Genomic DNA, 27,101 nt, shown 5'->3' on the forward strand with positions numbered 1-27,101 from the left:
AGTACTGAACAGAAAAAATTGAGACATGGCTCATTGTAAAGAACACTCCATGGAGAATAAAATATGTTAATGATGACGTCATCGGTCACGTGGTTCGGCCGCCATCTTGGAAAAACCGAAAAACTTTGCACTTCTATATCTCCGAAAGTACTGAACAGAAAAAATTGAGACATGGCTCATTGTAAAGAACTCTCCATGGGGAATAAGATATGTTAATGATGACATCATCAGTCACGTGGTCGGCCGCCATCTTGGAAAAACGGCAAAACTTTGCACCACGAAATCTCCAAAAGTGCTGAACAGAAAAAAATTGAGACATGGCTCATTGTAAAGAACTCGCCATGCGGAATAAAATATGTTAATGATGATGTCATATGTCACGTGGTCGGCCGCCATCTTGGAAAAACGGCAAAACTTTGCACCGCTATATCTCCAAAAGTGCTGAACAGAAAAAATTGAGACATGGCTCATTGTAAAGAACTCTCCATGGGTAATAAAATATGTTAATAATGACGTCATCAGTCACGTGGTTCGGCCGCCATCTTGGAAAATGGCAAAATTTTGCACCACTATATCTCTGAAAGTACTGAATAGAAAAAATTGAGACATGGCTCATTGTAAAGAACTCTTGATGGGGAATAAAATATGTTAATGATGACGTCATCAGTTACGTAGTTCGGCCGCCATCTTGGAAAAACCGAAAAACCTACCACCTCCATATCTCCCAAAGTGCTGAATAGAAAAAATTGAGACGTGACTCATTGTAAAGAACTCTCCATGGGGAATAAAATATGTTAATGATGGCGTCATAGGTCACGTGGTTCGGCCGCCATCTTGGAAAAACCGAAAAACGTTGCACATCCATATCTCCAAAAATGCTCAATATAAAAAATTGAGACATGGCTCATTGTAAAGAACTCTCCATGGGGAATAAAATATGTTCATGATGACATCATCGGTCACGTGGTTCGGCCGCCATATTTGTCCTAAATGGCCGATAAAAAAGTAAATTCCGGCAAGTCCTCGGTCTCTGACCGATTTTTCATTTGTTTGTCTGTCTGTCTGTGAACAAGATATCTCAAAAAGTTGTGGATGGATTCGGGCGATATTTGGCAGAGATGTAATGTATGTGACACGGGCGAAATGATTAGATTTTGGTGAAGATCCGGATTCGGATCCGGCTAGTTTATTCTTTATTCATGCTAGTATTTTAAACGGTTATTTAGCATGTCCTTCCATCTGTCGTTATTTTATTGTTTGTGTTGGAATTTCTTAATTACTTTTCTGAATGTGCGTTTAATATATACAGTATATATATATTTTATTTTTATTTTTTATTTTTTTAAATTGTACTGTATAGCCTCTTTGAGGTAGCTGAACACTCCTAATGAAACACATGCAGTCTCTGGTGTGGGTAGAAATGGCTTTCGGCAAAACCGTCATTGCTTTTCTTCACTGGTGTGGGTTTAATTCCCATGGCAGATGTTGAGCTATTATTAAGTCTGAAATGCATCAAATTGAACATTATGGTTTTTGGGAAATGCAATGCTTAATATAATAGCTGAAATGAAACATGTGTTTGCGTAATCTCCTAACAATCCTCCATACGCTATATATTTTAAAATTTTCATTTCATTTTTCTAGGTGCTAGGGTGGGGAGACAAAATGGTTGCTTAATTTTTTTTTAAATGAAAGAGGGGAAGTTGGGATTGCATTGTGATTGTGAAGTCCACTCGATGCCTTTCAGTTCAAGCACAGTTTTTAATAATACGCCTCATTGTTTCATTTACCTGGGTAGATGCACTAGATCGTGAATTGTTTTGAAAGCTTAAAGCGCTCATGTATATTCTTAGCTTCTGCTACCAGAAAGTCAATTGGCATTTCCGCTTTAAATTGTGAAAGGAACATTCTTCCAAGCAAAACAAATGCATTTTGGCCTTGGGGATCCATTCGTGAAATTTAGCACAATATGTTTGTGTCCTGAGCCGTCGGGCCACTCTATTTTATTTGCGATATCTTATTGTCATTTCCATTATTGTCTCCCTTGGCCATGTGCAGCAGATGACTGTCCCTTTACAGCAACAGATATCCCAACAGCAACCGATGCTGATAACGTCGCCCACACAGCTGCACCTAGCACAACCGGATATCATTAATTACAGCAACAACGGTACCAGCGAATTTTCTCTCTGTGAATTGCTGTTCATAGCCTTTTTTCTCTGATTGCTCTTTTTTTGATTGCTCTTTCTTTCTTTGATAAATAGTTCAAAATCCCATTTTGAAACGTGTGGATACATGATTCTGGAAAGCTGTTTGTCCTGTAAAAAAAAATAAAACTGCGGCCTGCACAGCAATGACAATCTAAGGTGGCAAGTGGTTTAACCTGTTGTCGAGGAATATTTGAGAAGGCGTGAGCACTTGCTACCTGCAGATTGGTTAAGGAATTTGGAATTTGTCCAGGGTTCCGGCAACAAGTCGCCCACTCTTCGTTGAAAGACACCGTGGGATATTTAGCGTCCCACAACTAATGCTTTATGGATGTTCATCCTAGGGTTTAAGGTTCATCTTGGGGGACGACACATTTTGTGATTAGTCACCCTGTCTGTGAAAAAGTTAGAGTCAGGTCGAGAATCGAAACAAGACCAGATAGTTCAAAGACGAGCGCGCTATATCTACACCATCCTGTCGCGACACATAATCATGATAGTACAATAACGGGGGGGTATACCTACTCTTTGTATGAAGCAACGAATAAACAGGGTTTTACAATCACGTGTGATGGGAATAGAGCCTGTGATTGATGCTGTGAAGAGAAACAGGTTGAGATGGTTTGGTCATGTGTTGAGGAAGGATGAAAGTGACTGGTTGAGAAGAGTGATGAAAATGAATGAAGAAGGAGGTAGAGGATGGGGAAGACTGAGAAAGACTTGGCTAAAGATGGTGGAAGAAGAAATGCGAGCAAGGGGGTTAACAAGGGGAGATGCAGAAAATAGGGCAAAATGGAGAAGATTGTCATGGGGCCCGCAAGGCTAATCCCCACTCTAGCAGGGAAAATGGCCTTAAAATGCCTGTTGTTGTTGTTGTTGTTGTTTACAATCACGTGTGTGTGTGTGTGTCTGTGTCTGTGTCTGTCCAGACGGTAACCCTTTTACCATTTGAGCTTTTGTCATCAAATTTTCGACAAACCTTTATTACGAGAATAAAGAGAAGCCAAATGAATAATTGGGTCAAAATGTCAAAGGGTAAATTCATAGTAAGTATAAATAGGCCTTATTAGTCCAGCCGCCGCTGTGCAGTGGGAGACGGCCGGGTTTTTTTTTTTTACATCGCTGCCGCGTTTCTTTATTTATGTCCAATTTGAGCTACAGTGTGTGTCCAGGCCATAACCTCTTTACCATTTGAGCTTTTTTTCATCAATATTTTCAACAAACCTTTATTATGAGAATATGGAGAACACAAATTAATAAAATTTACACATCCCTTTTTCATTTTTATTTAGCTGTTGTATCCATCATGTTTAATTTGAGTACAAAGCGGACACGAACTGGCTTTGCATTTGGGATGCTTTCTAGTTGAGATTTGTTTTTGAGGTTTTGCAATGATGAATGTAGAAGTTTTAGCACTTCGACCTGAATTGATGCCGATATCCGTACCTGCTCCCCGTACAGCGGTTAAGGCAGAATTACAGACAGCTGTTTCTATATCGGCACCTCGTCTGATGACGTGCAGCGAGGCCACAGTGCACTATGTTACTAGCGCACAAACAATGCAACCTGTTACCATGGTGACACAGACTGTCACGATCCCTGCTCAAGTGCAGCAGGTATGCATGGAGAAGGCCCAGTGAAAATATGAATATAATGTATTTCACTTTGTATGCATTACCTAATAATGATGAGTATTTGTTAAGAGAACATGTGTATCATTATTGCATCTTTCCGTATCGGCCAATGAGAGGGTTAATGTCAGAGCAAAAAGAAGGGTTGCCCGCAAAGGGTTAATGCCAGAAACGTCAGCTTCTCCTCGCTATTTATGGTGATTAGCATACCTCAATCAATGTCCAAATCAATCCCTGGTGTTGGGCTAGCGGCTAGGGTGCCAGCTTAGGATCCAAGGATCCTGGGTTCGAATCCCGGTCGATCGCTGAATTAACGCCAGGGGGGTTGACTCAGCCTGTCATCCTTCCGAGGTCGGCAAATTGAGTACCAGTACACTGGTAATTCCCTGTTTATCGTAAAAAGACGACAAACAGGGTTGGCGGCAGGAAGGGCATCCGGCCGTAAAACATTGCTTCAAAAAGGGGACCAAAAAAAAAAAAACAACAACCACGGTCCCCGAAAAGGCCAACCCCCGCTTTGCGGGGAAAAATGGCCTCTAAACGGTGGTTTTTTTTTTTTTTTTAAATCAATGTCCCTTTGATTTCATCCATCGTTCTACCTGTCCACCGATGCAGATCGGCACTAGACTTCACCAGGAAGACTATAGTTGTTCTTCATTTGACATATTGGATGCAGATGATTCCTTCCATTACACGACTGAAATGTGCACAATATGATGTTTAATTTGCTGCACTATTCTAATGCATTAACTGTGACATTGCCACAGAAGATGTCAACATGTTAGTACCTTATTACTTGCAAAATCTAAGATTTTTCAGGTACTGGTATATTAGTTGGTTTGTCTATCTGTCTGTCAATCACCTACAGGTCATAATTTCAATCTGATCTTCAGGAAACCGTGCCACATGGTAGAGTTGGTCATAAGAAGAAGCCTATTGATTTTGAGGTCAAATGTCATCATGAGGTCAAATTTCTAAAATTGTCATTTTTCATCCAATTGACTTGAAAATTGAACAACATTTTCATATTGAGTCGCTAAATTGGAAAACGAACTATTTTTGAGGTCAAAGGTCAACTCAAGGTCAAACTTCCAAAATCGTCAATTTTCATCTGAAAAATCATCAATTTTCATCTGAAAAATCATCAATTTTCATCCGATTGACTTGAAAATTAAAGAGCAATTACATCGTGCGTTGCGGAATTGGGAAAGCAACTATTTTTGAGGTCAAAGGGTCAACTCAAGGTCAAACTTCTAATATCATCAATTTTCATCTGAAAAATCATCAATATGAATCCGATTAACCCGAGCTTTGATTAAGATCGTCAATTTTAATCTTAATGAAATGGACAATTTGATGTATCCATGGCAACTTTTTTTGGGTATAGGTGGGTTTTGCAAGTATCATGCTCTGCATGACGTCTTCCTGTTTTGTTGTTTCTGTCGTTGCAGCGGGTGACACAGACACAGCAGGTGCATAGTGCACCATTGGCCTCCATAGTACAACAGCATATGGCACCACAGGTGGGTGTTTGGGTTTGCTTTTTGATTTGATGTGTAGATAGTTGGTTGTGCCTGATAGATATATCGGGTACGGTAGTGAGTGCAGAAAGGTGAAAGAGTAGGGGTGAAGGTGCATTTGGAAAAGGAGGACAGATGAATTTGCAAGGAAGGCATGGACACACAAAAGATGTATAGTGACAAAATTGAAGAAAACGTTTGCTGCAGCATTTCCATCTCTTCTGACCGTGTTGTGTTTCTGAAAGGCAATTGCCACACACCAGGTGCAGTCTCGGCCAGTGATGATCTCCCCACAACTGACTCAAGCCCCAGTCAGCATCGCTCCACAGGTGCAAAAGGTGCACGGGTTTATTTATTTATTTTTCCTGCTCTCTCAAACAATTTTCTTATTGTCTGCTTTATAAACATCCCTATCCCTTCTTGCGATTTGGGTAATTATTTTTTGCCTTTGAAAGAACTGTTTATGTAATTCGGTTTTCTGCTTAAATAGGTTAATTAGGTATCCATTTGACTGTTGATTTACTGACTGTGGATTTTAAAAAAATCTCCTTTCACTTTATTTCACCATATTTGAGAAAAATTATGCCCTCTGCATTTCTGATCATTGTTGAGCGTCATTCCACCTTCATTTAAATCGAGGTGAAGCAGTCATGTGGTTAGATTTTGTCATTGTTCACTGCTCTAGTTTCCTGTTAAAATGGCTGTTTTATAGCTTACAGAATACAAGACACAACAACCAAGAATGTTTGAGACAGCTCACCACAACCACAATAAAGTAGCATGTGTGCAAAATGGCTCCTCAAGTACAATGCAGGGTTATACATAGAGTATGTCTATAAAGAGCAGCTTCTTGGAAAATGCTGCCCGCTTCCTTTTTGCAGGTTTTGTTTCAGCCACAACTCATCAAGACCGATTCGTTGTTACTGGCAGCAGTGAACACCGAAAGCAGCACATTGCTCTCGGCCATCAAACCTACCTGTGTGGCAGCACCTATACAGTCAACCCAGCTGCAGGTGCATTGCTACTGTGTGATCCTGCATTGACTACTTGTTCCTGGAAAATTGATTTTTCAATTGGCTTGGATGTCTGGAGTGAAATTTTCCAGATTTGGAATCTACTCGAGTGAATATAACCACACACATTTAGCTCCTCCGCCCAAAATGTTAGACCCAGCCTCTGGTTATTAACTTTATTATGGAGCTTCAATGTTCACTTCGAAGTGAAACACAGGAAAACATTTTAAATTGAGAATTACTGCATCTGATCACTATCATTTTGCATCCTTGTTTGGTGGGGCTGGGAAATGTACAATAAGTGGCAAATTCAACTTGAGCGAATTTCCCGGTAATTTCATGGAATCGAGACAATCGACGTTTTGTCCACGATTATCTGTGGAACATACCTTGTGACATGTTTTTTTGGTATACAAAGTCAAGGCTCGTGAAGGAGCTAGAACATAGAACAGATCAGGACATGACAAAACAAAAGGAACCACAGGAAGAGAAAGGGGGTAGAGGGGTGGGTTGACGACAACGTCATACCAACAGCAGGATTGAGGGATAAAGTGGAGAGAGACGAGAAATAAGGGACGTGGGGAAGAATGGGGACTAGAGGAGGACACATGGTAGACAACACAGATAGAGACAAGCTCTCAGGAAAAAAAAAAACTGGAAAGTTGGAAACAGGTGGGCTTGGAGAGGGTTAATGGAGGTGAGCAGATCATGGTTTTTGATGGGGGATGGTCTGGGATGGTGGTGAACAGCTGTCTTGAAGACCTGAAAGGAAGAATGAGGTCGAAGAGAATGTGGAAGTTTGTTCCAGAGGCGGGAAACTAGAACGGCACTCAGTAGAGCGCATACATCTGCAAGGCTGAACAGTTTTTTTGTTTTGTATCGCGCTGATGGGCCGGATCTAGATCTAAATCTAAATCGAATCGGTCGTCACACACCCAACATGTCCACCAAGTTTCGGCCAAATCCATCAATATTTTTTTTGAGATATGCTATATATTGTTTTTGGCCCTATCACTCAATGGTGAAGAATCACTTTTAAAATTATAGAGTCTGGATCCAGATCTTCACCAAAATCTACGGTAATCAATTATTCCTTGTCACACAAACCTGTTCACCAAGTTTCATCCGAATCCGTCCATAACTTTTTGATATATCCTGCTCATAGACAAACAGACAGGGGGTAAAAACATAACCTCCATCCACCTTTGGTGGCGGAGGTAAAAAGAGGAACAAATCAGTGAAGGTGAGCAGTGATTCTGGACTTTGGGGGTTTCACCAGAAGAGGGCTACTGGTGGACCACACCTGCCCTGGAGAAACATGGGGAGGAGGTGGGAAAAGGGGATGCAAAGCATGGAAAGAGCAGATGGGGCAAGACCCATCTTGGAAGACAGTGGAAGACCGAGACATCACTCACCTGTCTGCAATGTGAAAGTGATAGCTCCATAGATTCAGCCTCATCAGGGGAGATTCCAATGATCTTGAAGGTGGTAGTAATTGTGTGCTCTAGTTTTTACTGTGGTCATGTGTGTGATCTCTCCTAGCCCTCATCCCCTCCCCTCCCTGGCCCCGCCCCCACCACCTCCACTCAAACTTGATCTGGAGTGTTGAGAGGTGCAGCTAAAAGAAACAATTTATATTTTGTGACAATCATGTGGCTACCAGAAATTGTCTGTGACTCATACCAAAAATAATTTCATTTTGTGGAAAATCGACAGACTCTTCAGGGCGGTGTGCTACTGAAATATTGGAAATAGTGTTGATCGTAAAACATGCACAAGTTTACCTAATGAGGCCGATGGTGTGTGTGGCAGACGCTGGTGAGTGGCAACACCATCTTAACAACAGTCCCTGTGATGATGGATGCTGACAAGATCCCCATCCACCGTCTTGGTGGCGGAACTCTGCGGTCGATTGCATTGCCCTGCAAAGGCGAGAAGCGCACAACGCACAACGCCATCGAAAAGCGTTACCGCTCCTCAATCAACGATCGCATCATCGAGCTAAAAGACATTGTCGCAGGAACTGAAGCGAAGGTGTGTAACCAAACCAGTGATCACTTCTCTGCCGTAGATGCAAAATTGGCCAAATGGAGTTTGATTATGAAACAGCATAGATTTGAGTTGGCTTCTTCCTAGCCAACATTGTCATGTTATTATTTGTGTTCCTGTAGTTAAACAAGTCATCGGTGTTACGGAAAGCTATTGAATGCATTCGCTTCCTGAAGCAAGCCAACCATAAACTGAAGCAGGAGAATCTTGCCCTGCGCATGGCCACCCAAAAAGACCGTATGCCTTATATAGTGTTGCACTTTGGCCTACTTGCTGCTTTTTTGCTGTATCTGTGTTGAAAAATATTACGTATGTCACAGCACACATCCTTTAATGTTTAATTTCCACAAATATCTGAGTTTTCAGATTCTCTGAAAGACATGATTATTGAAGATCTTTCCAAGCCAGAGAGCCCTGACGAGCAGGCTCTGAAGATGGATACTGAAGGTCTTTTGACTCCTCCCAACTCAGATGTCGGCTCTCCAGAGGGTAGTAGTCTCTTGTGTAGTGACTCTGAGCCTGACAGTCCGTGCAGTGAGGACCTAAAGGTTGGAGGCTTTATTATTTGACATTGGTGTGGTCATTTTGAAGTGGTTGAGAAGTATTAGATATATTTTGAAGTAGAAGGATGAAAGTGACTGGTTGAGAAGAGTGATGGAAATGAATGTAGAAGGAAGTTGTGGACGGGGAAGACCGAGAAAGACTTGGCTAAAGGTGGTGGAAGAAGAAATGTGGTCAAGGGGGTTAACAAGGGGAGATGCAGAAAATAGGGCAAAATGGAGAAGATTGTCATGGGGACCGCAAGGCTAACCCCCGCTCTAGCAGGGAAAATGGCCTTAAAATGCCTGTTGTTGTTTGTTGTTGGTGTGGTCATTTTTATCACAAGGTGAAAGTTTTTATCTTGAACATTTTTTGAGATGGATTAATGAAGAATATTCCTTGGTCAAGCTTATTCTGCCTCCACGTGTATATGCTTGCCTAGCAAATCAAGGAAGAGCCAATTTCACCTGATCCTGGTGGAATGCCTGATCGGTCACGAATGCTACTTTGTGGCTTCCTGTTCCTTTGTCTTGCCATCAACCCATTTGCGTGGCTCCTGGGAACACTGGAAAGCCCACACGACTCGGCCCGAGCACACGGCGCAGCTCGTACCATTCTTGGGCTGCCTGGTGAGCTTGATTACATACATGCGGAAAACGTAATTGCCACATTTTGTATTTTCTTTCAGCGAGGTAATGGATGGTTAAAGGGTAATGTGCTGACAGTTGGGTAGCCAGTCCACAGTTGGACAAACCCAGCAAGGAATGAGGGAGCAGGAAAATAGGGGAGAGTAGAGGGGAGGAAACGGTAATTTGCAATTGAGATGGCAGGGTTTGGTCGAGTAAATGGAGGTAAAAAAAAAGATGTCTTTTGACAGCGAGCAAAGAACCCATCCATACTCATTTTATGGTGTATTTTATTACCTCCAACGCCGAAAGTGGGTGGAGGTTGTGTTTTCACCCCTGTCTGTCTGTCTGGGAACAGGATATCTCAAAAAGTTGTGGACCGATTTTGATGAAACTTGGTGGATGAGTTCGTTAGGCGACAAGAACAAGCTAATTAGATTTTGGTTCAGGTCCAAATCCAGATCCGGCCGATCGGTGGGATAAAAATGTAACTTTTCATCCTGGCGGAGATTTGCGCTCTAACGAGTACCATTCGAGTTTATCGTTGTTGTGTTTTTAAGAAGGGCCATTAAGCTTCCATGGTTGTTTATCCATGCTCTATCACTTTTAAATGCTGAGCATCAAGCAAGGAAGCAGCACATACGATTTTAAAAAGTCTTTGGTATGACTCTGCCTGCGTCGGGTTTGAACCGCTGACCTCCCTGACTCAAAGCAGACGCTGTGTACCCACTACTGCACCAAGTTCATATAAACAATGCTCTTTAAGTAACATTTGAATTGCCTTTGTAAAACAAAAATAGGTTGCATCCCAAATTTTATAGCTTGAATTAATGTACTTATAAAGTTTGTTTTTGCTGTATACGAGAGTCCCTGGTTTTTGAATCTACGTCAGTGTTATTTCTTTATAGACTCCATACCAGCCTCACATATCACTTCTAGAATGAGTCAACAATTTGCTTTATTAAACGAACTACCGTATGTATTATTGGAAGAATTATTGAGCCCGGTCTGATTCAAGCTTGGCGGATTTTTTCCTGGACAGGTGTAAGCCTAGATATGGGCAGCAGCACCGTGGCTTGGCTGCTTTCAAGTGTTGCCTCACTATGCATGGCACTTGCAGTTCTGGCACGTATCCTGGTGTATGGGGAACCAGTGGCTCGACCACACTCTCCCTCCACTCTGCGCTTCTGGCAGCATCGCCAGCAGGCTGACACAGATGCTGCTCGTGTGAGTGTCGCTGCATTGCTTGCACAATACCTTTCGTTTATTATGTTATACTAGCAAATAACACATCCTTGCTGATGGGTCAGTTTCCCAATGTTTATGGTTTATGTAATTCAGTCTTCCACCAGGTGGCGAAATATGATATACATTTACGTAGAGAGAATTGGAGTGATCCCCCACTCTGAACCCCCAAGACTATACTTTTTTTTAAATTTTACCACCTAAAACCTTTTTTTGTGCACAACCAGAGTATAACCACCAGCTTTTTCAATTCATTCCGTCCAGCGGTTCATGAATGCATAGAACTCAAACAAACAAACAAATTCTTTTCAAATTATATCCAGTGTTATTGCTATGTTGAGAATGATGGTATTAAAAAATGTGTGAAGAAAAAAGTAGTCCATCAAGGTGGTTCATTGCGATTTTTTTTCCATTTAATTATATTTTTCTTTTTCTTTTGAAGTGTGGTTGCAGAGCAGCCATGGTATGTATTGTATTGACTTTACATCATCATACTAAAATATGCAATTTGATGTCTGTCTGTCTGATGATTTTTGACCGTGATACATTCGGTCGTTACTTATCCAATCTCAACCAAACTTGACAGGAGGACTAAGAGTAAGGGTCACACAATGAAGGTTGTCGTAAATTAATTTTTACCCCTCCCCAAGGGGGGTTCCCCTCCAATGGGATTACGTGTTGAGGTGTATATCCATGTTAAGCTAGCTTTATTGTGGCGTTTTTTCAAGGCTGCTTCTAATAACAAAACAAATGATAATAACATAATATTAATGTTGTTACAAGATAATATCAATACTAATAATATCCCACCTCCCCAAGGGGTTTTTCCTCCTTGTCCAAACGCCGTGTTAACGTGTATAAATAGCTTATCTTGCTGTTTTTGTGGGAGCATCCCCACCCAGAAGTAAAAATATTATAAACCACAAACACGTTTGATTACCATTTTAAACAGTCGCTAATGTTGTTTAACACTAAACTGAAAGAAATTTGGAGAAATCCGGACATCAGTCTAATGCTTGTCATGTCGACGAATGCACCTGATCAAAGATCTACTGTAGTCCATATAGCCCACTCGGATTAATAACACGACCCTTCCTGCCACTAATGTGTTCTTCCAAGGCATTTTTCGTGGCGTTTTTCCAAAGCTGCTTCTCATTACAAAAGTAATAACAATACTTATGATAATAGTATAATATTATGAAACAATATCCCCACTCCTCAAGGAGTTTTGTGACTTGCTATACCCACCACCCCTACCCCCTCTCCCCACCGACACCCACACGGAAGTAAATTTTACGATCAGGAATTTAGAATGGTGAGGCACGGTCTGATCTTTTCAATGACTTGATCTAACATAAGTAATAGTAATAATAATTGGCAATAATAAGGATCATAACATGACCCTCTGCCGCTCTCGTCGTGAGCGGGTGGACTCGATTATATAAATGTACAATATTGAACTTGGGTCTTCACTGTTTAAGCATTTATCAGTTGTACTCTCTACACATGTTTTGCACTTATTGGGGGTATTCTTTACCAGTAATCTCAAAGCACGTGATTTGCACTGATGTATTTATTTTGTCGATACAAACCATTTTTACCCAGTTTAGCTTAAGCCGTGGCAGAGTGCTCAATAGTTCAGCCCACTCTAATCAGATGCAGAGAATGCCTGCTAGTTGCATCATCACTGGGATATGGTTAAGCTGTTGATGCAGAGTACCTCACTGGCAAGGCATACACTGGATGATTTTGCTATTGTGCAGTAAAATAGGCTTGGGCCAAACCAAAGATGACACTGTGATGTGCAGAGCAAAAGTCAGTTGTTATTTTCCAAAACACGAAAAATCGTAAAATATCCTTTTAAACTTATTGCGCACCTTTTCTATTGTGCATTTCAGCGCGAGTACACAGCAGCGGGGGATCATCTGCGTGCAAGCCTGTACTCACTAGGTCGGCCTATGCCGCTCTCTGGGCTGGACAATGCTTGCGGCTTGCTGTGGCAGCTCACGAGGCATGCTCTACAGCAGGCTGGAGTAGGCCGGTGGTTGGCTGCACGTGCTGGCGGGCTGCGAGGAAATGCCCGTGTGCGTGCTGACGCACGCGCTGGTGCATGCAATGCAGCTCTCACCTATAATACGCTCCATCGGCTCACCCTGACAGGTAGTTATGCATTTCGGATGCAGTTATGGAGTACAAAGTTCATTTATTAGCACCATGCACTTCTAAAGGAAGTGCCGGCATTGTTTGATTTGTCTCCCTTTTTTCTTTACTAAATGGATCTGAAGCTCATGGAGGAGCCTGTACTTATCTCATGTGGAAGACAAGGGCATGATAAGACGATGAACAAATCAATACAGTATTTGGAATTTGAACCCAGGATACCAGCAGCATGAGGCAGGCGTTCAGGTGCAGACACCTTTAACAGGCCAACCCAACTTTATTTCTCTTGAAAGGTTTTTTTGTAAGGTCATTGAAGAGTGAAACAATTAAGGAAGGAATTCAGGATGAACAAATCGGTGATAGAGAAATGGGGAGCAGTTGGACATTGGACGGACGTACAGATATCTACACATAAAAGGTCTGTTTTGACCTCTTCACCGCTTTTTAGAAAATCCTTTGTACCACTTTGGTAACGACTGCACCACGTTCCAGGCAGTTCTTACAAATTGGATTTTATGAAGCTGCGATATCAAAGAATATTGCGGTACCATGTAGATTGAAGACGATCAGTAACAATCCCTTGCCATTCCAGACATTAGAGGCTGTGATTTTTCCGGCTTAGGGTTGGGTGTAAAATTTCTTGGATGCGCTGATCCCTTGAGAGCTTCCATTGCATGGATTACAATTTGGTATCAGGTTGCCGGTGGTGAAGCCACGTTTCATCACCGGTTATCAGACGAGTGTTAAGGGCAGGGTCATCTTCAAGGTGACCCACATCCATATTTAAAGTCTTCTTAGAAGACTATTCAAGACTATTCTATAGAAGACTATTCTATAGAAGACTATTCAAGACTATTCTATAGAAGACTATTCTATAGAAGACTATTCAAGACTATTCTATAGAAGACTATTCTATAGAAGACATTTGTCTTCTATAGAATATGAATGAAATTACTACATATAATTATGGACCTTACTCAAATTGCACATTAAGGCATCACATTTTTATACAAAGAACGTGCCAGAGGTAAAGAAATCCACAACGCGTAGTGGCCATTGATCGTGAAAGTTTGGCCTCATTCTATAGCAGACGAATGTGGAGTAGTGGGGGAGGGTGGCTGACGTTAAATATAGATGTGCGTCCCCTTGAAGATGACCCTGCCTTTAACACTCGTCTGATAACTGTGGATGAAAGGTGGCTTCACCACTGGCACTCTGACACCAAATTGGAATCCATGCAATGGAAGGTCGAGGAAGAGACACCACATCCAATAAATTTTGCACCTGACCCTAAGCCGGAAAAAATCATAGCCTTGAATTTCTGGGATAGTAAGGGAATCGTGCTGATCGTCTACATGCCTCACAATGCTACAATCGCAGTGGAATATTATGCCAGCCTCATTTAAAAAATGGCAACAGGCTATCAAGGACAAGCGCCAATAGATGTTGACTAAACTGCCGCCATCCGTACGTTAGTAGGCAGCACAAGGCTGCAGGGTAGCATAATTGGCTAGGGCACGGCTGTGCCGCTGATGCAATCCCTCTGTAGGTTCGGGCAGCAATTTGGAGTTTGGCCATTGTGCCAGCGATAGTTCTCCTACCTTTACGAAGGACATGGTGGGATCTTTAACGTCCACCAACAACTGATGCTGGCAGATGGGACACCAGTTTAACATCCATCTGAGGGACGGCACACACATAATTGAATCACTTTGCCTATGAAAGACCTGAAATGGTTAACAAATGATGTATGTGTTTGTACCAGGGGAATTACAAGAGAGCACTCTGTGTGGCTGGTACCTGGCGTTGAGTGCCATAAATCTGGCAGAGTGCGCTGGTGATGCTGCACCTTCTGGCACTCTGGCCCGGCTATATGCTATGGCTGCCGTGCAGGCTCGGACGACGTTACCTGGATGCATGCAGCTTGTGGCGGTGAGTACTGTCTCATGGTATCGGCATGATTAATAACTAACCCTCCTGCTGCACATGGGGAAATTCCTTTCGCTCTGTGTGAACGAATAGCCAGCTGTGCTTATAGGCTTGTCTTTGAGGAGGTTCAGGTTGATTGGTAACTTAGGCTGAGGGTTGAGGATACATTGGCCACGTGTTTAATATATAAGGAATACGAGTCTGCCTCAATGGAAAAGATAAACCATGGATTATATTAATGAAAATTTGATAAAGTGTCTTTACAGTTGTGGAAAATGTGGTATGGCTGACTTTTCAAGTGCTAGCACTGTGTGTGTGTGTGTGTGTGTGTGTGTGTGTGTGTGTGTGTGTGTGTGTGTGTGTGTGTGTGTGTGTGTGTGTGTGTGTGTGTGTGTGTGTGTGTGTGTGTGTGTGTGTGTGTGTGTGTGTGTGTTGGGTGGTGTGGCACAGTGCATGCATGCATACGCATACGTACGTTGTGCGTACGTACATATGCATACGATCCTCCAATTTTTGTGTGCATTTCCCAATGGGTGATCAACACGGTATGCACTGCCTCCAGACACGGATGGGTCTCCGCATCTCTCGTTCTGTTTGGTTAAGAAACCTGCACCTTGTGTGTTATTCTTGTGATACTACAGTGTTATTTTATTTGTGATTTTAATAACGCTTTCCTTCAATCTTGCTGCGATGACTTCTTCGTTTGGTAGAAGAAACCCAGTCTGCAGCGAGGGATAGTTCGTAGCGGTGAACCCTTTCATGTCTGTACCCCCAGCATTTTCCATCACACCGCAGCCACCGCGCACCCTGCGGCACTCCACCACCACACGTCCAGCGCAGCTTGGCTCTATCATGTCCACCAACTAATTCTAGTAGATCGGAGATCAAATTTAATGTCCATCCGAACAACGACGATGCACTTGTGAAGTGCATCGCAATCACAAATGGTGATTGTGGATCACCAATTCGACAATTTATAATCAGGCTGAGAAAGAAACCTAAAAGACGTCTCATGATAGGTGTGCTATCTTTGCATCATCCTGTCGGACTCATCGCTTTAGTACGGCCTTGACATAGATCCTCCTTTAGCCTGCGAATTTTAGGTTGCTTACAATTTTTAATTTAATAATAATAATAATCTTTATTGTCCCATATTCAGGGAAATTATTCTTTTGTGACACCTAAGTTAACCATCATAAAAACATAAAACACAAAGGGAATAAGAAAACCAAAAAAAAAAGATAGAGTATATAAAATATAAAATATATAAAATATGGAAGATGGATTAAACAGCAAAATGGCTAGGAATTTGAATTTGAATTTAGCATTTGAATTGCACATGTTACAAATAACTTTTTGAAAATGTTCTTCTTCATCCTTCTTACATGAAAGCGTCTCTCTGATGGCAGTTTTTTGTTTTTTTTAAGTCCGTTCAAGAAGTGACTTTCATCGGTACACACCTGCATCGACTTCCTTCACTTCATTTGCTGATTAGTTCCCTTACTAGATGGCAGCAGCCGTAACCCCCACCGCAATTTTAGAACCAATATTGTCAGGGGGAGTATAACAATCGTGTATGAGGAAAGGGTGGTTGGCGGAGAGTTTGGTTATTCCGGATTTTAAAAGTTTTCTTTCCTCATTTTATTATTCCATTATTGAAGTGGAACAATGTCATATTTGTAAGCCAACAAAACTGGAAAGATTACAGACCTGCTGAAATTTGCTTTTTTTTCTTCTTTTTTTCTCATGTTTTTTTTCTTCTTCTTTTTTGGCGCAGCGCTATTTCCTGAGCCGTATGAGAGCAGCGAGTATGGAGTGCTCACCCATGGCACTGCACTCACTCTCGTGGCTGTGCCAGCCACAGGGCAAGGATTTTCTGCTTCGAGGAAACTGGAGCCTGGGTCCAAAACCCCATGAATCGTTGTACTCCTGCAGTACTGCCCATGGTTTGCATTACTTTGCAGTTTTATTTTGCATGGTTTTACATGTTTCTACTGGTTTATTTGTAATGAGGAAACTTGCTCTCCATAACGAAATTGAGTAGTAATATGGGAATAATATATGTTCTCATACAAGCAACTTTAACGCAAGAGGAAGCCATAAGGCCCATCAAAGCCTGCACTAGTATTGCCAACTTATGGTTGTTTGTCGGTGCTCTATCCTTTTAAATGCTGTTAGGGTTAGGGTTAGGATCAAGGAAGGAAGCAGCACATACTATTTTTGAAGTCTTTCACATGACTCGGCTGGTGTTCGAACGACCTACCCAGACTAAAATCGGAAGCTCTGAACATTACACCACCGAGTCCAGTTATTCTTTCTTTGCTTCTCGAGGTATGAGGCCGTACCAAAAGTCATGTGCACGTTCGTTGTACAGTAAAACAAAGGTACATGTAAGAAAACTGGTATTGTCAATACTAACTGGACATACCACATTACTTTTCAACAAAATCTCCAGAACGATCCACCCATTTCTCCCAGCACTGCACGAGCCTAAAAATGCCGCTGCGGTTGATGTCTGTTCCAACACTTCACAACCAGCTACAAATGACTATCTGGACTGCCACATAGTTTTCATAGAGCTGGCTTCTCATGTGATCTGTCAAAAGCCCGAAAAGATGTTAGTCCGAGGGGGCGAGGGTTGGGAAGGTGGAAGTCCGAGGGGGCGAGACTTTATGGGGGTAGGTGGGGGGGGGGGGTTAGAGGAGAACTTCCCAGCCATTATTTGTGATTTTCTCCAATGTCAGATGTGCACTGTGAGGTCTGGCGTTGTCATTTTGAAAGATGACAGCTTTTTATGTCGGGTGCTTTTCTTGAAGTGCATGTTTCAGTTTCTTGAGCATCTGAACATAGCGAGCCACGTTGATGGTTTCCTCTTTGGGCAGGAAATCAACCAGTATGCATCCTTTGGCATCCCAACAGACGGTTCCCATAACTTTGCCGCCGAAGAGTACTCTTTTGGCCTTCTTTTTGGAGATGTGGAATGATGCCATTCCATGCTTTGCTGCTTGGTTTCTGGGTCGAAATGGTGGAACCAGCTTTCATCACCAGTCACGATACGGAACAGAAAGTCATCGCCTCGGCAGCATGTCGTTGAAGCAACTGTGATGACACACCAATGCGTGTGTTTTTCTGTTCCTCCGTAAGCAAACTGGGAACCAAACAGGAACAAGCATTCTGATATTCCAAGGTCGCTATCATCTCCTGTTCGGCATGGTGTCCTATGTCAAGCTGTGCTGTGATCTCCATAACTGTCATCCTTCTGTCCTCACTGATGAGCCCATCAAATTTCTGCTCATTGCGTTTGTGGTGCTTCTCGGCCAACCACAGCGTGGCTGATCGACGATGTCCGTGTTTCCATCTATGAAGTGTTTCACCTACTTTCTGGCACTGATAGCGCCCATGTAGGCATCTCCATACACCATACACCTCAATCGGCTGTAGATACCTGCAGGCAGCTGAGTTGTTCTCCTTCAGGAGGAATTCAATCACTGCACGTTGGCGAAACTATATGTCGTTGACAGCCATTTTGTCACAATAGATTGTGAAAACAGCTTTGTTGTGCAAGTGCCGAGCCTGTGTTTAAATTGGAGTGGATAGCTAGGTAGATGTTGCGAATAACTCGTATTCTACTAGATGCGGCACAAATGTGCGGAATACACTGATGCCCATGACCTTTGGTATGGTCCTCGTACCAGGTCAATTAATTTTGTATAATCAATAATAAGCTGTACTCTGACCTTGAATGTTCATTTTGGAATCCATGCTTCCAATTGGTGAAATTTCAATCTTTTATAGGAGATTGAGCAGAGGAGACTCTGGTGACGTTGTTTGGATTGCATAACCTTTTGTGCTTGGGAGTGGGGCGGAGGGGAGGGGCTGGGGGGGGAGGTTCTTTCTGTGCCTCGATAATGTTCTTGGAGACACGACATTCATCAGAGACAGAGCTAAATTGGCCACTCGTGTTGTCTGCAAGGCTTGTATGTTTCTTTGTGGCCAGTTCACGTGGGTGGAGTTTTGGAGCTGTTAGCATGACACTTGCCATGCGAGCGATGCTTTGAACCCTGTTCACGTGACGTCTGGCAATGGAGTGAAATTTTATTTGCATGTTACCAGTGAATATTATTCACTGGTAACATGTGAATATTATTCACTGGTAACATGTGACCCAGTGCTACCTGCCGCATATTCAGGTTATCGGAGACTAAACTGACACCCCTCACTGGCTTTGCTAGCGGGAAGGGTGACGGTGACACCCTGCCAGGAATAAAAACAACACCTGACAAAAGGCGGATGAGCTCCCAAAGGGAGCCAATGGCCATCCAGTAAGGAGATGGTGTCTCCGAAAAAAAAACACACATCCGGATTGGACTGGTTCGAGTCATACTAAAGACTTTAAAATGGTACGTGCTGGTTCCTTGCTTGACGTTGAGCATTTAAAAGGATCGAGCACGAACAATCCCCATCGGTTGGCATCCATGGTGAGGAGGGAATTCCTCCTGAGGAAATGCCCCACTGAGTACTGTGACAAAAGTGGTGTCTTTGGTATTACGTTGCTGGTACTCAGAGTATCCCTGGAAGTGACAGCAGTGGCGGCACTTCCCCCAAGCTCAGTGGTTGTTTTAAGTGTGTGTGTGTGTGTGTGTGTGTGTGTGTGTGTGTGTGTGTGTGTGTGTGTGTGTGTGTGTGTGTGTGTGTGTGCATTTGCTCCATTATGAGCCTTAGACCACATTTAAAAATAAAAACTCCGAGGGAGAATTTAGGCCTAAACATTTCCAAATTCACATTTGGCAATTGGGATGAAATTTTGGATGAAATTTGTCATCTACAAGTTATGTAAAATTTGCTTTGAAATGTTTGGGGGGAGGGCACCTTAGGAGTGTGCATGCGTGGGAGGGTGGGAGAGGGGTGGACGTGTGGTGTGGGCGTCAGGGGGAGTGGGGGTGGGGGGGTGGGGAGCTGGCATGGGAACCGACCAGGGGTGCAGGTGCCTTCCTTTCCCGTTGTTTTAAAATTGTACCTCTCCCTCTCCCAATGCATATGTAACAGGTAGATGTCTCCGAATCAAAATGGCAGTAATGTCAAGACACTGGAAAAGGCTAAAGCTTAGACACTTGCTACTGAAACCATACAGGGTATGCATCCTGTTCAGTGTCATGTTATCACATGCAAGACCTGCTGAGATCTCATCCAAAACCTTAGTGCAGAAAGATACCTGCGATGCATCCTGTTGTGCTTCTGCAGCTTCACCATTAGCCCAACTTGGACAGGCTTTTCGGGAGCACCTGCTGGACTGTTGCTTGCACTCTGTGATTCAGCCTGAAGTCATTCGCTCAGAATCCAGGTGAGATCTTTCTTTGAATGGGGAGGCAAGGCATGGATATTCTAAAAGCCATTTTTTCTCCTCTTTAATTTTGTAAATGTTGTGTGATACAAATTGTAGAACTTATAGCCCAGGTAAGTGTTGGAATTTGTGGCCGTTTAATTGCCATACCAGACCTGTTGTAATGGTTGGACCATCCTCTCTTTGTCTGGAAGGTCAGCAATTCGAACCCAGACCGAGTCATACCAAAGACTTTTAAAATGGTACCTGCTGCTTTCTCGCTTAATGATCGGCATTTAAAAGGATGGAGCATGTTCAAACAACCATAGGTTGGCAACCGTCGTGCAGGCATGATTGGCTTAATGGCGTCCTCCAACTTTGAAGTTATTTGTAAGGGGAGTTGTATTTATTTACTTGTACTTAATAAAAATTATTTTGCCGCTGTGGAACCAGGTTGTCACCAAGATTGTGGTTGTTGACGATGAACAACAGTCAACTAAAATATATAATGAATTGCCCCTGCCGAAGAAACAAACCAGAAATAATCACAAACTAAGAAATTTAAGGATTATGTGAGCACTTAAAAATAGTATTTATTTATTTATTTGTCAAAAACTGGTCGTCGTCGTCGTCGTCGTCGTCATGCACCATGCACCATGCACCATGCACCATGTTTGATATGGAGCGGCAATTCTACTGAAGCAGTTTCTTGGCTGGAGTTACAATCCTGGACAGGTCACCACTCTGACAAAATACACTCAACTGAGTGTGCAGGCATAAGTAATTTGTTCAGCTCATCTACTCTTCATGAAGGGCACCATGGGATCTTTACTGTCCACCAACTAATGCTGGCAGATGAGACGCCCAGTTAAACGTCCCTCCGAGGGGCGGCACACACACGAATCACCCGGTCTGTGAAACACCGGGATGACCGTTTATAGCCGGGTCGGGATTCAAACCCAGGTTAAACAGCTCAGAGGCGAGAGCCAATGAAAATTCAGTCGTGTCAGATGAATTTAACCCTTGCAAAATGTAGCATGAGAAGAAGAGAAACTTCATCTTCATCTTCAATCTCATCTTCATCCGCAGCTCAATGGAGTACTGCTCTCCCATCTGGGCTGGTGCTCCTGCCTCACACCTAGCTCGTCTTCACGCTGTTGAAACCAAAGCGTTCAGAATCATTGGAATCTCCCGCGATGACGCTAACTCCGAGGGCCTTTCACTTACTCACCGCAGGCAGGTTGGTGGTCTTTCCGTCTTCTGCCGACTCCTCTCCGGCCTTGGTCCCCCAGCTCTCTCTGTGCTCTGTCCCCCAAATATTCCTACAGGTCGCACAAGATCTGCCAGCAACCCTCTTATGGTTAAACTGCCAAAATCAAGACTCTCTGCTCACCTTCACTCCTTCATTCCTCTTTTCTCCCGCCTCTGGAACAAACTCCCTCACTCTCTTCAATCCCACTCCACCCTCCAAGTCTTTAAAACGGCTGTTCACCACCATCTCTTATCTTCCCCAATCCAAAACCTTGATCTTTTCTACCCCCGCTAATTTCACCCCAAATCCACTTTTTTGAAATACCAACTTCTTTTCTGGAAGTCCTTGGTGTCCTTGCGTTTTATACCTATCCTGCCTCCCCCCAAGCCCTCTCCCTCCCACACATGTCCCGATGTCCCTGCTCTCAAATGTTGTGTTTGTGTGCTTCCTCCCCTTCTCTCCCCATCTTGTCTACCGCTCCCCTTTTTATATACTTTGTTTGCTTGTTTGTTTGATTTGTTTGTTTGATAAATGTTAGCTCTTTCACGAGCCTCGATTCTGTATACAAAAAAAAAAGAGGAAGATTTACTAACAAATTAGATGAATGTCATCCTCTGTAAATACTAATGCAATGTTGTGAAATATGGTTATTTGGCCAATTATTTAGCCAAAAACTTGTTTTCTGGTTCGAGGGTTAATCATTATGCCTACAGTTAACGTAAGGGATTGGTGCTGTTCAATTTACTCGGTTCTACTCGATTTGAGTTACGTGACTAGACCCCCATGTTAACAAGCAGCATTCAAAATATTCTCGGAACGGTGGTCCAAGAAACACCAACGTATTTTTTTCTCAATATATATGTAATTATGTATTTACAGCATGTGGGCTGTCGACCAAGACTGTTAAGCATCATGAAAGAATTTCATGATGGCCTGCAAGCTACGGTTCAATTTGACAAGAGCCAGTCCCAGAAGTTCACCATACAAGAGCAAGGTTTTGAGGTTGCTCCAACACTGTTTGGAATTTTATTTTCCATACTACTTGAACCAGCTTTCTTCTCATCTCCAGGGTTTTCTCTTCACACAAGAAGCGCTGGCAGTTTTCAATTTTACCCGGCTGCAGGTAAAACTAAAAATCCGTAACGTTCTTATCTGTGAACTGCTCTTTGCCGACGATGCAGTTCTTTGTGCCCACACTCAACCTGAGCTCCAAGCCATGCGCAATGCCTTCTCCACTTCCTGCAAAGATTCTGTTCTTCCAATCAATCTGAAATGAGAGTCATTATGGCACGAGGTGTCCAGATGGGCCCCTTTTTTTGTCATTGACGGCACTCGGTCGTTGATGGATTCTGCTATCTCGGCTCTACGATTACCAGTTCTGTTCAACAGGATGCTGAGATTAATGTTCACATTGGGAAAGCTGAGATTAATGTTCACAGTGTGTTCTAGGCACATAATTGTATGCCAGTGAATCCTGGTCAACTTACACCCATCATGAGAAACCACCGGCGGAGTTTGAAGGGGAATCAGAGGGGGGCAATGCCCCCACATTAATTTTTTTCAGTAGTTTACAATCAACATAAAAACATCCCGTATTTAAACGTGAGTAACAATAATGAACTTAAACTCTGTTTGTGATTTCATGTATACTGTAACTACACTAACAAACAGTAATTTTGGAAGTCAGACCTAGCTACCCATTATTAATATTAAGGCTTTGCCCCCCCAAATAGAGAAGTCAAACTATGCCGATGTGAAAAACCTCTTCACGGTCTCTCTCTGTGTTCTTTAGCCACATCCTAAGTATTAGAGGGTGTGATGAACGACCTGACGTGATAATTCTAGACAGGTGCAAGACATCAAATCTTCGCAATATCCTCAAAAGAGATGGCTGTGATGGACAGGACATGTCTACCACATGGAAGATGGGCACTTTCCCTCGGACATTTTCTGTGGTGAGCTGTTAGAGGCTTTGCATCCTCCCAATTTATGATTCAAGGATGTGCTGGAAAGATATCTGTTTGGCATTGATCCATCGACTTGGGAGGAGGAAGCTGAAAATCCTACGAGTGGAGGTTTTCCCTGCAGCAAGGTGCTCTGGTATCAAACCAGAAGTTCATTCAGCATAAGATAGCTAAGAGACCTGCTAGAAACAACTGAAAGGCTGACGGAGCCCACACGCATTTGCCAACACTTTGGCAGGGCTTGCATGTCAAGAATCGGTCTGAGAGACCAATTAATTATTGATGTGCAGACCCTTGACAAAAAAATATTGACGATTCTTGACAACGATCTTGACGATTTGATTCTTAATGAAAAAAGATTTTGTAAAAATTATTTGTAGCTTTGTAACATTTTGAAATTTTGAAATTTGAAAATGCTCCACTCAGCATTAACTTCTCATCCTTTGTGGATGGAAATTGACAATGGTGAAATATTAATAAAAAATTATTTGTAACTTGTATATTGAAAAATAACAAATGTTGATGTTTGTTGCGCACCATTGCAAGTATCTCATTCCAAGGAATTTATGAACGCACGTCGTTGGTCTGCTGCTGCATTTTATGCCATGGCAAGTTATTTTGTGATCACTAACCTATCCCAACATTCCCTTCACCCTCTACCCCTGTATCTCAAAAATTCCAGAGACTTTGTTGATGTGTTGCGGATGCTCCAGATGCTCAGAGCCTGTGCGAATACTGCTCAGACGGGACAGCTGGATGGTAAATTGTGCAGCGCTACTGTAGGTACGTGGGAGGGAGCATTTAAAAGTGCTGGAGTTTGAGTTTTGACAGAAGCTCTATGATTAATTGGTTAATTAGGAATGTGGTATTATCTGTGGTTTATTAGTCTCCTACCGGTTTCACCAGAGAAGGACCATAGGTTTGCTCTCCGTCTGTCTGTCCGTCCGTCTATCCATCCCACCTGTAGTTTTCCAGACTTTTTTCATGGCATAGCCCGTAGAGCAATGCTATCTGGAACAGCGTTCGTTTGTCCATTCGGAGTGTGTGTATGTATGCATGTCCCTTCCGCCGGCATTTTGTGGGTTTATTCCATTTAAAATTCGTTTTCTCTGTAACCTTTGGTCCGAATGTCACTAAATTTTCACCATAGGAGCACCTCCTCCTGTATAATATTTTTTACTGATAATTATGACGTCATATGCCATGTCGTATGGGCACCATCTTGGAAAAATCGAAAAACTTTGCACCTCTATATCTCCGAAACCGCTCCATGGATCATTGTAAAGTACTCATGGGGAATAACACATGTTAATGATGATGGCATAGGTGCCTTCATTATGATGTCATAAATCGACAAGTTTAACGCTTGGTCTGATCAGTATGAAAATTCTTGAGCGTAATCTAGTGATAAAGTGGTTGAGAAAAAAAAAAATGATTACGTCATTGGTCACGTGGTTCGGCAGCCATATTTGTATGGTGTAGCCTGGAACAGCGTTGGTCTGTCTATCTGGTTTGTGTATGTATGTATGTATGTATGTATGTATGTATGTATATACATATGTCCATTACAAACATCCATCAATCAGAGCTGTGGATCTGTTTACATGACAGGGGGACAGCAGATCCTCCACGCAGCAGATCCAAGCCTGGCTACGCCGTTATTAGACTCTCGGTCTTGTTTCCATACCCTTTGACATATTCAACTGAAACTTGGTACATGGCTTTATTATAGGCTACAGAACAAGTTTGAGTTTTTAGGATGTTTCATCAATTTCTCAGAGTTATGCCCTTTTTGGATTTAGAAAATACCACATGTTAGACATGTGTCAATTTTCCAGACTTTCACCCCACACCCTTTTAACATATTGAACTGACACATGGGACATGGCTTTACTATGATAAATTACCGAACAAGTTCGACTTTCAGGGCGTTTCATCAATTTTTAAACAAGAACAGTCATTGGGACCGGTAGGGGATATTTATTGCAATTTAGCAATTCTCATTGTGTGCTTGTATTATTTATTTTTAAGCAGTGAAGCCACTTCAATATTTGGCTTTGTCCTTCCTTCCATCCATCCATCAAAATGAAGAAGAACCTTTCTGACCCACCACGTTTAATTCTATAGGGTTCTAAAGGGTAATTCTAATGGGTTCTAAAGGCTAATTCTAAACGGTAATTCTAATGGGTTATAAAGGTTAATTCTAGGGGGTTCTAAAAGGTTTGATTCGTTTCTAGGCTTTGCCTATTTCATATGAAAAATGTCAAACGGAACCGCTTCCTTCGGACATGGGTGCAATTTTTAATAACCCATTCATTAAGAATTAGATTGTTCTGTGCTTAATTTTTCTTACAAGGTATTATGCTCTGAGCACTTTGCCTGAGATTGTAGGGGAGTAACAATATGATTGTCACGATACAATATCGCATTACATGCCTTTAATGTCAAATTGGAATGTTCATCATTGCATTACCTTATCGATCGATAATGTTTTTCTAATAAAGTATAGTGTGTACGTTGTTAATCACATTCTGCACAGAATTCCTAAAATGAACCAAAAAATAAGGATTTAGGATTGCCACACACAAAGGATTAGGATTTTGTTGGTGGTGCCTCCATCTATTTTATGCCCCCTCAAGCCATTAAGATCTTATTTAAAAGATCCCTCAAGATCTTTTGCTAACTGCAGCATTGGTGATTTAAAACACTTCAAAAATGGGAGGGTGAACACACTTTACTGAGCAATACCAAGTAATGACATTTGTGTCACGTTGTCACTATTGTCATCATACTGATCACCCCAAACGTGAAAATTGAAATCGGATCGTACGATTGTCTTATGATTGCATTGTAGCTGAGTATCCTACGATTGCATTGTAGCTGAGTATCCTACGATTGCATTGTAGCTGAGTATCCTACGATTGCATTGTAACTGAGTATCCTACGATTGCATTGTAGCTGAGTATCCTACGATTGCATTGTAGCTGAGTATCCTACGATTGCATTGTAACTGAGTATCCTACGATTGCATTGTAGCTGAGTATCCTACGATTGCATTGTAGCTGAGTATCCTACGATTGCATTGTAACTGAGTATCCTACGATTGCATTGTAGCTGAGTATCCTACGATTGCATTGTAACTGAGTATCATACGATTGCATTGTAGCTGAGTATCCTACGATTGCATGGTAGTTGAGTATCCGACGATTGCATTGTAGTTGAGTACCCTACGATTGCATTGCAGCTGAGTGTCCTACGATTGCATTGTAACTGAGTATCATACGATTGCATTGTAGCTGAGTATCCTACGATTGCATGGTAGTTGAGTATCCGACGATTGCATTGTAGTTGAGTACCCTACGATTGCATTGCAGCTGAGTGTCCTACGATTGCATTGTAGCTGAGTATCCTACGATTGCATTGTAGCTGAGTATCCTACGATTGCATTGTAGTTGAGTATCCTACGATTACATTGCAGCTGAGTATCCTACGATTGCATTGTAGCTGAGTATCCCACGATTGCATTGTAGCTGAGTATCCTACGATTGCATTGTAGCTGAGTATCCTACGATTGCATTGTAGCTGAGTATCCTATGATTGCATTGTAACTGAGTATCCTACGATTGCATTGTAGCTGAGTATCCT

General features: G+C 42.4%; 1 protein-coding gene across 6 annotated transcripts in view; it reads left to right on the forward strand.

Moving 5' to 3' along the window:
* The window catches only part of LOC137434280 (sterol regulatory element-binding protein 1), an 81,841-nt gene that overhangs the window by 42,317 nt on the left and 12,423 nt on the right, over positions 1-27,101 (forward strand). For 2 of the 6 annotated variants that reach the window (XM_068127131.2, XM_068127136.2), the window contains exons 3-17: positions 2,059-2,170; positions 3,669-3,823; positions 5,290-5,361; positions 5,604-5,696; positions 6,240-6,371; positions 8,184-8,405; positions 8,543-8,657; positions 8,787-8,968; positions 9,403-9,589; positions 10,629-10,813; positions 12,730-12,991; positions 14,757-14,923; positions 16,698-16,866; positions 20,162-20,261; positions 24,139-24,239. In XM_068127131.2, the coding sequence (XP_067983232.1) occupies positions 2,059-2,170; positions 3,669-3,823; positions 5,290-5,361; positions 5,604-5,696; positions 6,240-6,371; positions 8,184-8,405; positions 8,543-8,657; positions 8,787-8,968; positions 9,403-9,589; positions 10,629-10,813; positions 12,730-12,991; positions 14,757-14,923; positions 16,698-16,866; positions 20,162-20,261; positions 24,139-24,239 (2,254 nt within the window). Of the gene's footprint in view, positions 1-2,058; positions 2,171-3,668; positions 3,824-5,289; positions 5,362-5,603; positions 5,697-6,239; positions 6,372-8,183; positions 8,406-8,542; positions 8,658-8,786; positions 8,969-9,402; positions 9,590-10,628; positions 10,814-12,729; positions 12,992-14,756; positions 14,924-16,697; positions 16,867-20,161; positions 20,262-24,138; positions 24,240-27,101 lie in introns of those variants that run through there. The other 4 variants (XM_068127132.2, XM_068127135.2, XM_068127133.2 and 1 more) reach the window with 3 other exon arrangements.

Source organism: Myxine glutinosa, chromosome 10, assembly GCF_964187855.1.
Source record: "Myxine glutinosa chromosome 10, kmMyxGlut1.1, whole genome shotgun sequence".
In the NCBI taxonomy this organism is placed as follows: domain Eukaryota; kingdom Metazoa; phylum Chordata; class Myxini; order Myxiniformes; family Myxinidae; genus Myxine; species Myxine glutinosa.